The 14,805-nt window shown below is 38.3% G+C and overlaps 2 protein-coding genes across 3 annotated transcripts in view; one reads left to right on the plus strand and one right to left on the minus strand.

The window, feature by feature from the left end:
* Nucleotides 1–765: 765 nt before the first annotated feature.
* Nucleotides 766–5,764, minus strand: LOC112151001 (zinc finger protein 629). Its single transcript, XM_024279571.2, has 2 exons — nt 4,794–5,764; nt 766–1,860 (listed from the first exon to the last, which is right to left on the minus strand). Exons 1-2 carry the CDS (start codon nt 5,077–5,079, stop codon nt 974–976), a joined length of 1,173 nt encoding a protein of 390 aa, XP_024135339.1. The 5' UTR covers nt 5,080–5,764; the 3' UTR covers nt 766–973.
* Nucleotides 5,765–7,462: 1,698 nt separating this feature from the next.
* tesk2 (testis associated actin remodelling kinase 2) overlaps nt 7,463–14,805 on the plus strand; it is a 36,664-nt gene continuing 29,321 nt past the window's right edge. The window contains exons 1-2 of one of the 2 annotated variants that reach the window (XM_024279534.2): nt 7,463–7,654; nt 12,819–13,233. In XM_024279534.2, the coding sequence (XP_024135302.1) occupies nt 13,117–13,233 (117 nt within the window). In that variant the 5' untranslated portion in view covers nt 7,463–7,654; nt 12,819–13,116. Of the gene's footprint in view, nt 7,655–7,685; nt 7,851–12,818; nt 13,234–14,805 lie in introns of those variants that run through there. The other variant, XM_024279541.2, reaches the window with a different exon arrangement.

The following is a 14,805-nucleotide window of genomic DNA, read 5'->3' on the forward strand; positions in this document are numbered from 1 at the left end:
AAATGTAATGTCAAAAACAAAACAATGAGAAACTGGAAAGATGGGTACTATGGGACATCAAAATCCAGAGCTGATCACTTCATGTCAAGTAACTTTGCTGAAATGAAGGCCAAATGATATCATCCAATCAGCTGCGTCTCAGTAGCGACCTTCTCTGGTCTCAGTGTGTCTCATTTAAGATTTTAGTCTCTGGAAACTACTTTTGTTTTGTAAAATGTTTTCCAGTTTGGTGTCCATCCATCCGTTCATCAGGGACGGGTCGTGGCGGCAGCAGTCTTAAAGTACAGTAGCCATATAATGGCGGACGCCGCTCCAATCTTCCCTCACGCGTGAACAAGACCCCACGATATTTGAACTCCTCCACCAGGATTTGGCGTTTGGATTTTTTTTGTTTTCTAAACTGTAATTGTGTTTTTTAATATCTGCTTTGCTTTTTGTCTTTCAAATATTTTTGTGCTGATTTGTTTTGATCTACACTTCAGGGCCACCGTAGAAATGAGCTTTTCAACATTTTAAAGCTCTAAAAAAACACTTTAATTTTTTAAGTCATCATTAGACGTGTTCAAAGGTCTAAACTATTGACTTGACTGAAAAAGGTAAAAGATAATGTTTCTATTATTCAAGAAAAGATGCATTTTATTTCTTTGTGAAGAAACCTCTGTTTGCTTGAGCGTTACGTCTGAAACCCCAGATTTCAGCATCATCTATCATTTCTTTAACTCTGTCGTAGGTTTACATGGAGCCGAGGAAGATGGGATGTTTGGATGGTATCTTGGTGTTTTTTATTGTTACTGAAAGGCTGTGAATGAGCCACAGTGACGATGCAGAGGAACATGTCTGGAGATGCGATTCCGACCTCAGACCATGACAAAGCTGTTCTACGCATTAAAATCAGTTTCTTTAAACAGTTCTAGAAGCGTTAAAAATACATTTATTGATCTAAACTTCGACGACTGGAAGTCTTTCCTGAGAATCAAACTGCGTTCTGACTGAGAGCCTCTTTGTGAGTCCGCTGATGCGTGCGCAGGTTGCTCCTTTGCGAGAAGCTCTTGCCGCAGGTGTCGCACGTGTACGGCTTCTCGCCCGTGTGGATTCGCTGGTGAATCTCCAGGTGGCTGATCCGATCGAAGCTTTTGCCGCAGAACGGGCAGATGTACCACTTCTCCTTCATGCGCCGGCTTGCTATGGTTTTGTGCAGCTCTTGGTCGTTCAGCAGAAAGAAGCGGTTGTTGTCCGTGTGTAAACGTGGAGCATTTTTACTCTGCTGCTGTTTTTCTAAAAGAAACCGGACAGAAGCTCCTCCGTCATGCTGATTGGTTGGTTCTGCTGGTCGGTTTGGTTGGCTGAACGTCCCAGAACTTCTGGACTTACTTGAAACACATTGGACAGCGGCGTGATCCCGTACAGACCTGTCAGAGTGAACCGCCTCTGATGAGCCATCTAAAATGTCCAGTGCGTTCTGAATGAGCAGGATCTCAGAGTCCAGGCTTTGCGCCGGCGGCGGTTCAAAGAAGCAGTCAGAGTCTTCTGCGGGGTCGCTGTCCCCCACGACGACGGGCGACCACAGCTGGGTCTCCAGTTCTTGCTCAGACTCGGCTGGTTGTTGGTTCGGCTCCATGTCCAGGTTGCCGTCGTGACAGACGTGATCCGAGTCCGCCTCCTGCTCCACGATCTGGACATCATCCTCGTCTTCCAGCTTAACGGTTAAGTTTTCATCCTCTCCGTCCTCGGCTCTGGAGCCGGCAGCCTTGAGCTTCTCCACCGTGGGAGGGAGTGGTGACGTTGTGTTCACGGAGGAGTCGGCCTTATCTCTGACGCTCTGGTCAGAAGGGAACGTCTGGACTGGTTCTACTGGAAGCTCTGGAAGTCAAAAGAAGAAAAAACATTTTCTGTTTGTTTCAAGTCCCCCTATGACAACTTTTTTTAAACAAAAAAAAAATCCCTGGGGTATTTTAATTCTGATTGTGAAGTTTTTAACCAAAATCTAACAACCTAAATGTCTCAAAAAGCCATTATTCGTGTTGATCTGAAGCCTCCGTTTCCAAAATCTCCTCTGAGGGGGCGTAGCTTTTGGAGCCAAGCAGCTTCGCCCTCGATTTCCACCTGATTTTTTTCCCACAAAAATAATTCGAGCGCAATGCATTGTGGTCCATATTCACCAGTCTAGAAAATGGACACTTTTTTTTTTTTTTTTAATATATATAGAGACTTCTGGAAAATTTCTAGGCTAGTAGATTTTGTAATTACAGATTCGGATAGCTCTACAAAATAGCAAACGCACTATTGCTGTGCACTATGAGGTGAGTCGTGAAGGAATTCAGACACAACCGTATCCCTTGTGCTACCTTAAGCATGTTTACATAAAAATGGGGTCATCTGGACCCAACAAGACAGCGCAGTTAACTTTTTTTTTTTTTTTCTTTGTCTTCTCTGGTGTCCGTGGCAGACATAAAACCCTGTCCACATTTGTCATGGGAGAGATCACACATCAGTGTAAGGGTGGGGTCATCTGGACCCCATATGAGAGCACAAGTGGTAAAATGAGTGCACAGTCACACTGCACTCAATTTTTATTCTTAAGAAAACGGATGAAGTTTAAAGTCAAAATATCTGAGGGCAAATTTGTGCCCATTAATAGGAGTGGCACAGAGGTCACGGGGTCAGTTCCTGCATTGCCTGAAGTGTCTTAGGGCTGGACTGAACATTCCTGGAGGCTTGAGTGTGTTAATGAGACTCGGGATTGGAAAGCACCTCGGGCTTTAAAGTCCCACTCCAATCATCTTTTGATCTATTTTCAAAGTGTTCCCAGTTTAGTATGGTTCTGCGTTTTTAACCTAAATCTAAAAATCTGTCGTTTTCTATGACGTAGTTTCTGCAGAGCAGCAGGAGGTCATTCGAAATTGACCTCTGAGTTGTAGGCGGGACTGTTTGGGTTAGGAGTGACACAATTCTTGGTTTTAAACATTTCCTTATGTTACACAGTTAAACTGAATCATGACAAAAGTGAATTCTGGATCTCTACTGCACACCAGCACGTTTACGTTCAAGGAGTCTAACAACTGAGCTAAAATTAAGAAGAATTTTGTATTCGTTCTTTTATTTTGTTTGAGACAGCTTGATTATTAGCACATTTTGAAAATCATTTTTTCTGAATTTTTAGTTTTTTTTTTGTTGTCTTATAGAACACAAACCTTGACCCCAAAAAGTTGAAATTTGAACCAAATTGTGAGAAAAGTGAATCGTTGGATCTTTTACCCCTGTGCTCTCTAATGGGGTCCAGATGACCCCATCCTGTTATTGGTGTGATCCGTCCCGTGGCAAAGGTGGACGGGACTTTATGTTTGCCACGAATCATAAAAACAAAGAAGTTCAGCGTGCCGTCTTGTAGGGCTGTCATGATAAGCCGACTAATCAACTATTAAAATAGTCGACGACTAATTTTATAGTTGATTAGTCGTTACTTTATATTATATGGAGTCAGAGAGTAGTAAACTTGAAAGTTATAACGGCATTATGTTAGCTTTTTGGACTAGTTTGACATTTATTAAGGTTTTTAGGCTATTTGGGTGTTTGGCTAATATTTCAGCTGCATGCTAGCTATTTTGGCTAACTTAGACATTTTTTCAGTTTATTAGGCTAATTTGGCATTTAACTAATATTTTAGCTGGCTTTCAGCTTCAGTGTTTTCAGCTTTTATCTTCAGCAATATCAGCTTCAGCGTTTTTAGCTGTTAATTTCAGCATCTTCCCCTATCAGCACTAACAGTTTCAGCGCCCAAATTCAGCCTACAGCATTCACACCAACATTATCGCAGGTAATGCGGTATATCTAGTTTTTATAATCGTGATTAGTCGACTCTTAAAATAATCGTTTGCAGCAGCACTAATGTATTTTGGGGTCCAGATGACTCCACTTTTAATGTAAACATGCCTATGTTAACACAAGGGTTAGTTGGCACGGAGCAACCCCGCCCCCACTTTCCATCACCGTTGCTAAAAGTTCTCGGTTTACACGAGCCCCTCACACCCCAACCTAACATTAGCGGTGCAACAAAAACGGCGAGCAACATCAGTTACCCAGTCGTGCAGCTTTGATCCAGATTCCAGCTCAGACGAGGAATACAAAGACGTTCACGGATCCATTTGTCTGTAAGTGGATGTTTCCGAATGGAGCAGGAAGATTGTGGCCCGCCCTGCATATTTTCCACGTCACAAATATCTTTTTTCATCTGCTCTTGATTCACATTGATTTGAATTTCTCAGAATGGCTATTTTAAGTTTAATTTTCTTCATACATCATCAGAAAAATGCTACAAGAACATGTTAAAATCACAATTTTTATTAAAGTGGGTCTTTCAAAACAGTATATGCTATTAAAGTGCTAATATTTGTGTAGGTTTTAGGGTTGTAAAAACTTATTCCGAGTCCCTCATGTAGGCAAACTGTCAAACATAAACAAGAAATAAACAAGAAGAAAGAAGCTGAATAGAGTTGTTGGGTTTATTGATTTAAAAAGTACTAAACTGGATAAAGAATGATCTTTTTAGACACCACACTAAAGGCCTAATTGATTGCTGTCTAAAGTCAGAGTCCTTGTATTTCTCATGAACTGGCTCAGAAGGGAGTCATGTGTGAAGGACACGTGTGATCTTAGACCTGCAGGGAGGCTAAACCTTCTAAATGACGGAACGAGCAGCTGCAGTAACACAAGTGTTTGTCTGTAAATGTGGAGTTATGTTGTGGAGTCTACAGCCGCAAAGGGCACAAACCGAAGGTCTGAAGTGTCGTCCTTACCATCACCATGCGGGGGCAGCTGCTGCTTCTGCTGATCCTTCTTTGGGAGACATGATGATGACTTATTCGGAGCTTTCTGGAAACTGGAGAATCCCTCGTTTTCCAGGAACTTGATCTTACAATTGAGCGCTTCGATTTCACTTTCTCGTCGGCGGAGCTCGACCTGCACAAGAGCAAAGCTGTCCTCCCACAGTTTGTTGATTTCCAGCACGGCTGCTTTGGCGAGCATCTCCACGATGGAGGCTAGCTTGCTCTGGAAAGCCACAGACTTCGTCATGTCTCCCATCTCCTCTCCGGGCCGCTGCGACGCGGGTCACGCTCCCCGCACCGGGACGTCGAGGACGAAGCACGCGGCAGCTGCGGCTGTCACCGCCGTTTCACATCACAGCTGCTGGCTTTGGCTGAAAAACATGGAAGTGTAGTACAATAGTGAGAGGAAACTGTCATGGTCACGTGACGAGAATCTACGGTGCGTCGGATAGGCCAAAAATGTTAACAGCGTCTAGTCTAAAAACTTGACGCCTGCATTTTTTTTTATTTTTTTTTAAATAATAATAATTTTAGTAATAATAATAATAATAATTAGTAAAAATATAAAGAATAATATTGATTTTGTCCAAATTTAAGTCTGACCTGATCCTTCATTACCGGTGTTTTTTGTTTTATTTATTTATTTTCTTTAAAAGCACCCTTACACAAATTCTGGATATTTCTGGATATTTTTCAGCCTCAAAACTCACCATAATGAATAAAAATGCTTTAAATAAGTTGACCAAAATAATTTTAAATGTTTTTAAATACACTTAACATACACTAGAGGGCGATAGTGCTGTATAAATTCACCCTCAGGTAAATTAAGTTTAATGGTTCATTCATATTTTATTTAAACAAAACGGACAAGGTATATTTTAATTTCTGATTATACGGGATTAAAAATAAATAAAAAAGGTAGCTTGTCCTTTTGTTTTATTCGTTTTTTTCTCAGCTGCTGCTTGTTTCTTTGTTTTGCGGATTATAAGAGCAGTTTGCAATCTTTAAGTCCCCTGGTTCAGCCTCTTACTGACCAAAATACAGCAAGAGTCGCAAAGTCCCACCTCAGAAAAATACACTTATTACATGTTTTTGTGCCATTAAACCATTCTTTTATAAAATATAGCTCTTAAACATTTACAAAAAATGATTTATACCATTATTTCTGTTAAATTACTTTTGACCACAGCACATAGCCTACAAGTTGCTTTCAAACTAAAATACATCTTATATTTAATATGATCTTGCTGGAGTGAAAACTTATTCTACTAATAAAACCACTCTGACATGATCAAACCTTTTACCATGATTTTGGTTGTTGTTGACCTTTCAGCACATCCCGTCAGGGTTTGCTCCAAGGGTCATTTGGCAGAGTCTTACGCCGGATGCATTTCCTGACACAACCCTGTATTTTTCTGGGCTGGGGACCAGCACAGGCAGACCCAGACCCAAGCCCCTCTGCAGCTACATAGTTAGGTGGTAATGTGAAAGGTCTTGCCTATTGCCTAAGGACCTACACTGGCTGATGCTCATTACAATCCCTGGGAAGCAAACCCAGGTTTCCCGCGCGTGATGTGTCTATTTTGGAAGAATGATAAAAATCTCAATGCCTCATGATTTAGTGTAATGTCAGCAGTGCTAAAAAAAATGTATGTGTATATATATATATATATACATATTAGGGCTGGGAATCGATTAACTCAAATTAACTAATTAATCGCAAACCTGGAAAGAAATAATCGCGATTAATCGCTATAATTTTTTTAGTCTGAGTATTTGCCAACCACTTATTATCTGCAAATAATCCCATTATGAAATCCCACACAAAACTCTACATTTAGAAATGTTTATTTTTAATTATTGCTGTCAATCAATAACAAAAAACTTGATTACTCAGACATATGGGTTGGAATTAATCACAATGTTTTCCCAGGTAAAATTTATTTGTACAATATAGCACTGGACCACGGATCAAAAACCGGATGGAATATTTATTTCTTTCAGAAGGATTTCGTTCGGGAGTTTTGGAAAACACTCCAAGTGGAGAACCATGGTATAAGTGGGATAATACCCAACGAAATGTTTTAACGCACGAAGCCTAAACCGCCGATTTAAAGCAAAGGACTGTTCCTACGATTAGTTTGAGTTAATATATATAAATAGACAGTAATTTTCTTCACATTTTAGTTCACCTGTGTCTAAAAATACATGACAAAACTTTGACGTTTAAAGTTATTTTTTATTCTGATTTTTAGCATTTTTCCTCAAAGATCCAATCGAGGGGGAATAAGTTGCATGTGGCTCCTGAGCCTTATGTTGCTAACCGCTACAAGATTTTATATATATATATATATATATATATATATATATATATATCTTTACATATTTTGCTTTATTAAACATGTGGTTTCCAATTAAGATGATGGTCTAAATGTAGGGACTGTATTTCATTAACAAGTTCAGTGTTTATGCCATCAAAGGAAGTTTGCTATCATCATTTGCTTAAGAAAACACATCAAAGTTTTTTTTCTTTTCATTTAAATGATGATAAGAATGAAGTTTGAGTAGAATTTTAGATGTTTTTTATGCCAGAATTCTTGGAGCATCCTGATTGGCTAAAGTAAGTGGCAGTCAAATGTGGGCGGAGTCAGTGGGAGTCTCTGGGTGAAAGTCGTCGGAGCTGTCAAACAGCAACAGTCGTGTGAAATATCATCACGGGCTGCACTAAAATAAACAGTTACAGCGCTCCACCGGGACCGCCGACAGAGACCCGGTTCACCGTGGAGGCAGGAGCCCCGCCGTTGGAGGGTTTGGACTTTCCAGCCGCCGCGGTGAGAAACTAGTTTGTCTGGTGCGCGTTTACAGGCTCTCCGGCTAATGTCTGTTAGCTTGTGGCTTCGTGCGAGTTTTGTTGACAAACTAGCCCAGACGCTAGTCCGAGGCTAGCCGCGCGGTTGTGGCTTTAGAGACTCGGTTCTCCACTTGGAGTGTTTTCCAAAACTCCCGAACGAAATCCTTCTGAAACAGGTGAGTCAGCGGAACTTTTAACGGGAGTAAACTCGGTTGCGTAGCTTCTCCTTTCCCCTCCTCTCGAGTGCTGCTCACATAGACAAACGTTTGTTTATTTGTTTCAGTCAGATCAGCCAGGCAGGTTTTTCCTCTGTCTGTGGAGACTCTGTCCTCAATTTGATCATCACTTTCAAACCTTTAAAGAATGATTGGTATTCGTGGTAGTTTACCACAAAAAGATTATGGGCAGATAAGAGCTTTGTCTTGTTGAATGAGTACTTATTATCATGTTTTAAAGCTGTTCTCAGTATTTTTAACGGGCAAAAGGTCAAATAACACTTAAAAAGATGTGCCAAAATAACCATAAAGTCTTGGGGTGATGTTGAAAATCAAATTAAAATCATTTCCCATTATAGTTCAGTGTACAAAACAAGATTCAAATCAACTCAGGACAATGGTATGAAAATGCTTGCTGCAGCCTATCATTATAAAATCACTTACCATCTGATTTATTGTTGTATTAGCCTGTAATCTGCAGCGGCACAGCTGGATGTTGTTGGGTGTGTGGAGCCCTGGTAAAACACTTGGCCTGGGGCTGCACTTGTGTTTCTCCATCTGGTTTGCAGTAGCAACAGGCCACATTTTACAGTCCTAAAAAAAAGTGGCCTTTGAAAATGCCACCACTTTCCATGCAGCTCCTTTACTGTGGTGTTTTAATTCAAGTCCTTCGAGTGTGCAGACGGCAGGGTTTGGTTCAGAAGCAAATATAGTCGTGAATGCAGATGGCCTGAGTGTAGTTTAGTTATGTAAGTTGCAGCATGCTGGAGCGTTGTCAAACTGTAAAAAATGACAGGTTTCTGGAGAAAGTGCTGCTTGTTATGGGGTCTTTGCCAACATGGAATTTGTTTACATTTCCATGATGTTTATGCCCTTATTGTTTAATAGATCATTCCCATCTGACTGCAGAATACTCAAAGTATATAAATATAAATACATTAAAATGTTCAACTAGGCAAGTTTATTTGTATGGAATATTTTGTGTGCAATGATTATTTAAAGTAGTTTACATAAAAAAGTAAAATAAATATGAAAGGTGTGATCAATTAAATAAAAATTGGAAGAAAGTTATAAAGAACTGAATTTAAAGTCAACTTAAAGTAACTTCAGATGTAAACATACTAATTAAATGCAGCTGAGAACAGGTGGGTCTTTGACCTGGATTTAAATACACTGAGTGTTTCAGCTGATCTAAGGTTTTCTGGATGTCTGTTCTAGATCTGCTGAGCATAGAAGCTGAATGCAGCTTCTCCATGTTAAGTTTTGACTTTAGGAACTGATAGAAGAACGGATCCAGATGACCGGAGAGGTCAGGGTCAGGGTCACCATAGGATCAAATCTTACAGTGATGGACAGATGCTACCGTTGCAATGTCTTCCAAATATATTTTTTATGAGACAGAAGCCCAAGAAAGCTCATCCAGAAAACCTCTTCAATAAATTGAGTCTGAAGAGTAAAATTATTCATTTTCCACAGCCCTAATAATAATAATTTATCTAAAAGGGGACAGTGCAATTCTTTGAAAAAAACCCTCATGATTAAAGATTGTTTACAAAGCCAGATTTAGCCAAAGACTTCATCTGAATTCTCCTGGCTATGATATAAAAAGCACAAAAGCATATAAACACTTACTATTCAAATATTTAAAATATGAAATTACAACAAATCCCATCATTTAATCACAGCATTAAATGGTAACATTCTTGATCATTTTGATGTGCTCTTATCTATCATCTTTTGGTGCTCATTTGTACTGAAGATTTAACACGATTTATAAATTGTTTTACAGAACAATGAAAGGGTGTTTTTAATCAAATACTGAATAGTTAAAAATGTGAGAGTTCAGAATTATTTTTGTAGTTTAAATGATTAAAGTCGCATGCTTCTTGAACAGCTGTACTATCTTTGTCGAAGTTCCAGTGGATGAAGTTTCCTCTGCATGTAGGAAGGGTTGTATTCTTAGTGATGTCTGCCTGAACCACAGATGTGGGTGTTTGGATGCAGACCAGATTTTCTTTTCATTGCTGTTGTGTTTAGAGGAGTTTTCTTCTTGCTGACTTGCACTTGGGTAGTTCATAAGCTGTATTTTAGGAAGACTCACACATCCCTGTTTGGCGCAGAGACTCATCGTTGTAGTGTCCAAGGGAGGAGCAGCAGGACAAGCAGGAACCTGCTCTTACTTTTGAAGTGAACCCCCCCCTCCAAGAGACGGGATAGGAGACTTTAGGGTTTTGCATCTTTCTTAGCACGGGTTGGGTTTTTTGCCTTAGCCGCACGACAAAGCATGAAATAATAGTTTGTTGATTAGAGAGAGGGGAAAAAAGGGATTTTTGAAATAGACCATGATTTCAGACACCTTCCAGATGTTGTCCAGTAATTCTTAGTGTCATTTCCGTTTTTAAGAGTCAAAAATATTCATACCTAGGCTCAACTTTTAAGTCTCTATTTTTTTAACAACGGACCTCTTCATGTCTCTTAAGCCTGGTTTCCACTGAGCGGTCCAATATGGTCCAATATGGTCCGGTATTTTGGACATTTTCATTGTAAAATAGACCCATAAAACCAGGGGTGTCAAACTCAATCGTACAAGGGGCCAAAATCCAAAACTCACCTTAGATTGCGGGCCGAACAGGATAAACATTTATGGAACACTTTAAAACTACATTTTTAAAATTTTAAAAACATAATTTAACATAATCATGAAGTAGATATGTAGTATTGCCTGCGATAATGCTAGTGTGAATGCAGTAAGCTGAATTTACCTGCTGAAGATCCTAGTGCTGATAGCTGAAGATGCTTAAATTGATAGCTGAAAATGCTGAAGCTGATACTCGACTAAAATATTAGCTAAATGCCAAATTAGCCTAAAAAAAACTTAGGTTAGCCATAACGGTGAGCGTGCAGCTGAAAAAATACTTAAACTTCAAAATATCCTAAAAAACAGAAAAAAGCCTAACTCCAAAAATGCTTAAAAACAGTCTAAAAACTTAAAAAAGCCTAAATTAGCCAAAATAGTTAGCATGTAGCTAAAATTTTAGCTGAACTATAAAATATCCTAAAAAAATCTTAGTTAATGCCAAAATAGTCCAAAAAGCTAGCAGAATGCCAATTTTTAAAACTTTAAAACTATAACTTTATAGCATAATAACGAATAATGAAACGAAGGAATATTATTCCAGAATAAATCAACTTAAACCTTAAATAATTTTCAATATTTTACTCTCCATAAATATTATTTTGTCAAGATTATATAAGTTACAAAAAAGCGCAAGATAACATCGGGTCATTAATAACAAATAACATAAAATGATCTGGAGGGCCGGATATAATTACCCGGAATATTCTGCAATCTCCTTCCAACAGCATTAAATTCCCATTATACACGATGTAAAGCAAGGAAAAGACGAGCTGCTGGATGAGCTTCATTGTTGTTGCTATCCTAGTCTTTGCACTACAGTGACGTAATGAAACGCTAGCAGTCTACACCACGCTGCTGGCAGTTTCAGTCCAACTTTTGACATTTCAACATACAACACACAAAATGAACATCTATGACAACTTACAAAAAAAAGTGTTAGTGATGTTCTGTAGATGTTTGTGAGAAAACACCAAGCTTCTAATGATAGTCTTCACCTTACGAAAAATTATAGTCTCCATGGCCTTTTGAAATACATGCCCCAATGGCAGAAGCACATAAAACAAGAGTCTAAAAGGCACAACAATAATTATTATAACTCACAATGAAACATGTATTATGAAACAATCTAATAAAATGCGTCAAATCTCTCACTTTGTTCATCCATCAGATCCAGTTTATAGCAGTCAAAAGGTTGAAAACAATCCTAAATATTTAGTTTGACAATAAGTTGTAACTAAGCTTTCAGGTATTTTTATTGTAAAAGTGTGTTTTTGTTTTGGAAGCAGTCATAGCATAAAGACCTCAACAGTTAAAGCATCTGTCCTAGTATATCTGATGATGCGTCAGGTCCCGCTGGTGGTAGCCTTGACGCCTCCGCTAATGCGTCACCTGCATGGAAGCTTCCTTTATTCCTGAAGTGTTCCTGTGTCACGCTGCTGTGGGTGTTGTCAAATGAAATAGGGCGCTTTCAGGTAAAAACGAGTAGGATGCATCGCAAAACATGTTTTCTGTGTGGTTGTCCCAAGCAGCTGAATTAATAAACCAAACATTTCTCCTCATCTGCTGATCTAATGGACAGTTCCGTAGGAGTATTTGAAAACATTGTTGTGTGTCTTTTGCTTTGCTATTTTTCCTATAAACTCAGTTGTGTAACAACTACATCATACTCTGATGTGTTTTTTCATTCATGCTGGCTATATAGGCTTAAGGATACAATGCTTTACATAGTCTGACTTTTCTCTGCCCAGATCTTAATCAAAGCTGTCTTTATAGGTTAAACATAACTGATGGTCATCATAAAAACTTTGTTTTGCTAAAGAATTTACAAAAACTGCGTTTATAGACAGATTCTGCATAAAAAATGTCTTCTGTTTTGCAGAAAGTATTCCTTAAATGAATGAAAGCCACACTGTTTAAAGTACCAAAATATTTTTGTCCTGGACTTGCTTTCCTGTTCCTTTTGTACCCTGCTGACTTTGTTTTAGATGGCAGGAAGGACCAGGACCTGAGCTATTCCCTGGCTAATCTCCCATAATTGGACAATCGGCCCCTATTCCAGCCATTACATCTAAGCCTGTTGAGCAATAGTCTCGTTAATACTGAAGAGAAACTTATACCACAACTACAGTAACTTTGAGATGATTGTAATACTCGATCAAGTCTTTTAGTTGTCTTTTTTTTACAGTTCATATGTGTTTAAGTTTGGCACTCTACTCTATTCAATCCCACTTTAAAATAGATGAGCATGAACTGAAAACATGTTAAAATGATTTAATCTTTTCTTCTTTTAGGTTTTCAACAACCCACATCCCTCCAAAGCTGTCATCAAACTGAGCTTTTCAACTGCAACCAATGAGAGAGGGGACTAGTATAATTCTGCGTCACATCCAGAGTCCATCCAGAGTTTACCCAGAGGCACACCTTTGGCCTATGTTTTCATGTATCTTTACTCCCAGGACACGGATTACACACTGTACCGCCGTGAGGCTCCTCGGCAACATCAGGGCGATCCAGTCCTCTTGTCATGTGGCTGCTTTACAGAAAAAGACCTAAATTAGCCTCGCTGTCGTTGCTCTGTACTACATCGCCATGGACCGGAATAAACGCAACTCTATTGCTGGTTTCCCTTCACGGCCGGAACGCCTCAGTGAGGACAGCGATGGGGTTGGAGGTGTAGGAACTGGGGAGATGGGCCCTCCATCACAGGTCAGTATTTTCACTTAGTTTACCTAATGGTTTAGTAAGCTCTGGAAACTTTACCTTTACTTAGAAGTGAACTAAGTTAGTTTAGTTTAAAGAATAAATATGTGTTTCAAAAATGTTTGCTCTTTTAAATGAGCTTAGGTAATACACAACAACTGTGATAAAGGTGAAGTAAAAAGTTGAGTCATTGTGTTATTTAAAGTGAAAGAAACTGTCTGAAAGGACTTTAGTGAAGTCTTGTTTTGATAAACTAAACAGATAAAGTGTTTGTCAGAATTTGAGTTTTAGGTTTAGACCAGGAGTCTGCAACCTTTAACACTAAAAAAGCCATCTGGTCTAGTTTAATACAGACCAGAACCCAACGAGAACCATAACGTCTCAGTTTATTGATTAAAAAATGCACAATATTTAGACTTTTTTGTGAAGTAATCATTGATTTCTAAATGTAACTTAAACATTATAATAATGAAATTACAACAGTGTCTAAATATTTTAATAGTCGACTAATGGCCGATTATTCTTTCCGATTAGTCAACTGATCGGGTCATGCGCAAACTGGATATAAAGCACTCATCTTAACCATCATTCACTTAAAACTAACTGAAATGTAGATATATAGTATTACTTGCAATAATGCTAGTATGAATGCTGTAAGCTGACATTGCTGCTGAAGATGCAAGTGCTGATAGCTGAAAATGCTGAAGTTGATAGCTAAAAACGCTCAATCTGAAAGCCAGCTAAAATATTAGTTAAATGCCAAATTATACTAAGAAACTGAAAATAGCCTAAATTAGCCAAATAGCGAGCGTGTAGCTGAAATAGCTAAACTCCAAATTAGCCTATATAACTGAAAATTTCCAAAATTATCCAAAACAGCTAGCATGCAGCTAAAATATTAGCTAAACTCCAAAACAGCCTAAAAAATCTTTATAAATGCCTAAGTAGTCCAAAAAGCTAGCAGAATGCCATTATAACTTTCAATTTTACTACACTCTGACTCCATATAATATAAAATAACTTAAATTAGACTATTTTACTAGTCAATTAGTCGTCGACTAATCGTGGCAGCCCTAATATATATATATATATATATATATATATATATATATATATATATACACACACACACACACACAACAGTTGTAACTTCTTTTACTTTTGACAGCAGCGCACTCTAGTTTCTTTCAAAATAAAACCCACGCTGTGTGAAAAAAGGTTAAACACAATGTTTATATCATTAGACTTTTAGCGTGCAACTATCCTTTTCCGCCTTTTACTCTAAGATGTGAACAATATTTTTGTAGAATCTATTTGTTAAAAACATTTCTAATAAACTGAGCTTTTTATTGTCATTCTCTAAGATTTGAGGCACAAAACGCATAACTACAGCATTTTAAAACTTTATTTGTATAAAACTTTAACCACTTCAGTGTAATTTACCAAAAAAAAAAAATTTGGAGACTTTTATTTAATTAAAAACACAAATTTAAAGAACATTTCTGCAGAATTTCTGACAATTAAAATGATTTTTGCTTTGTAGTTTGACATGTTAAAAATCTAAACAGAAATGACAAA

The sequence above is a fragment of the Oryzias melastigma genome, linkage group LG17 (assembly GCF_002922805.2).
Source record: "Oryzias melastigma strain HK-1 linkage group LG17, ASM292280v2, whole genome shotgun sequence".
Lineage (NCBI taxonomy): Eukaryota > Metazoa > Chordata > Actinopteri > Beloniformes > Adrianichthyidae > Oryzias > Oryzias melastigma.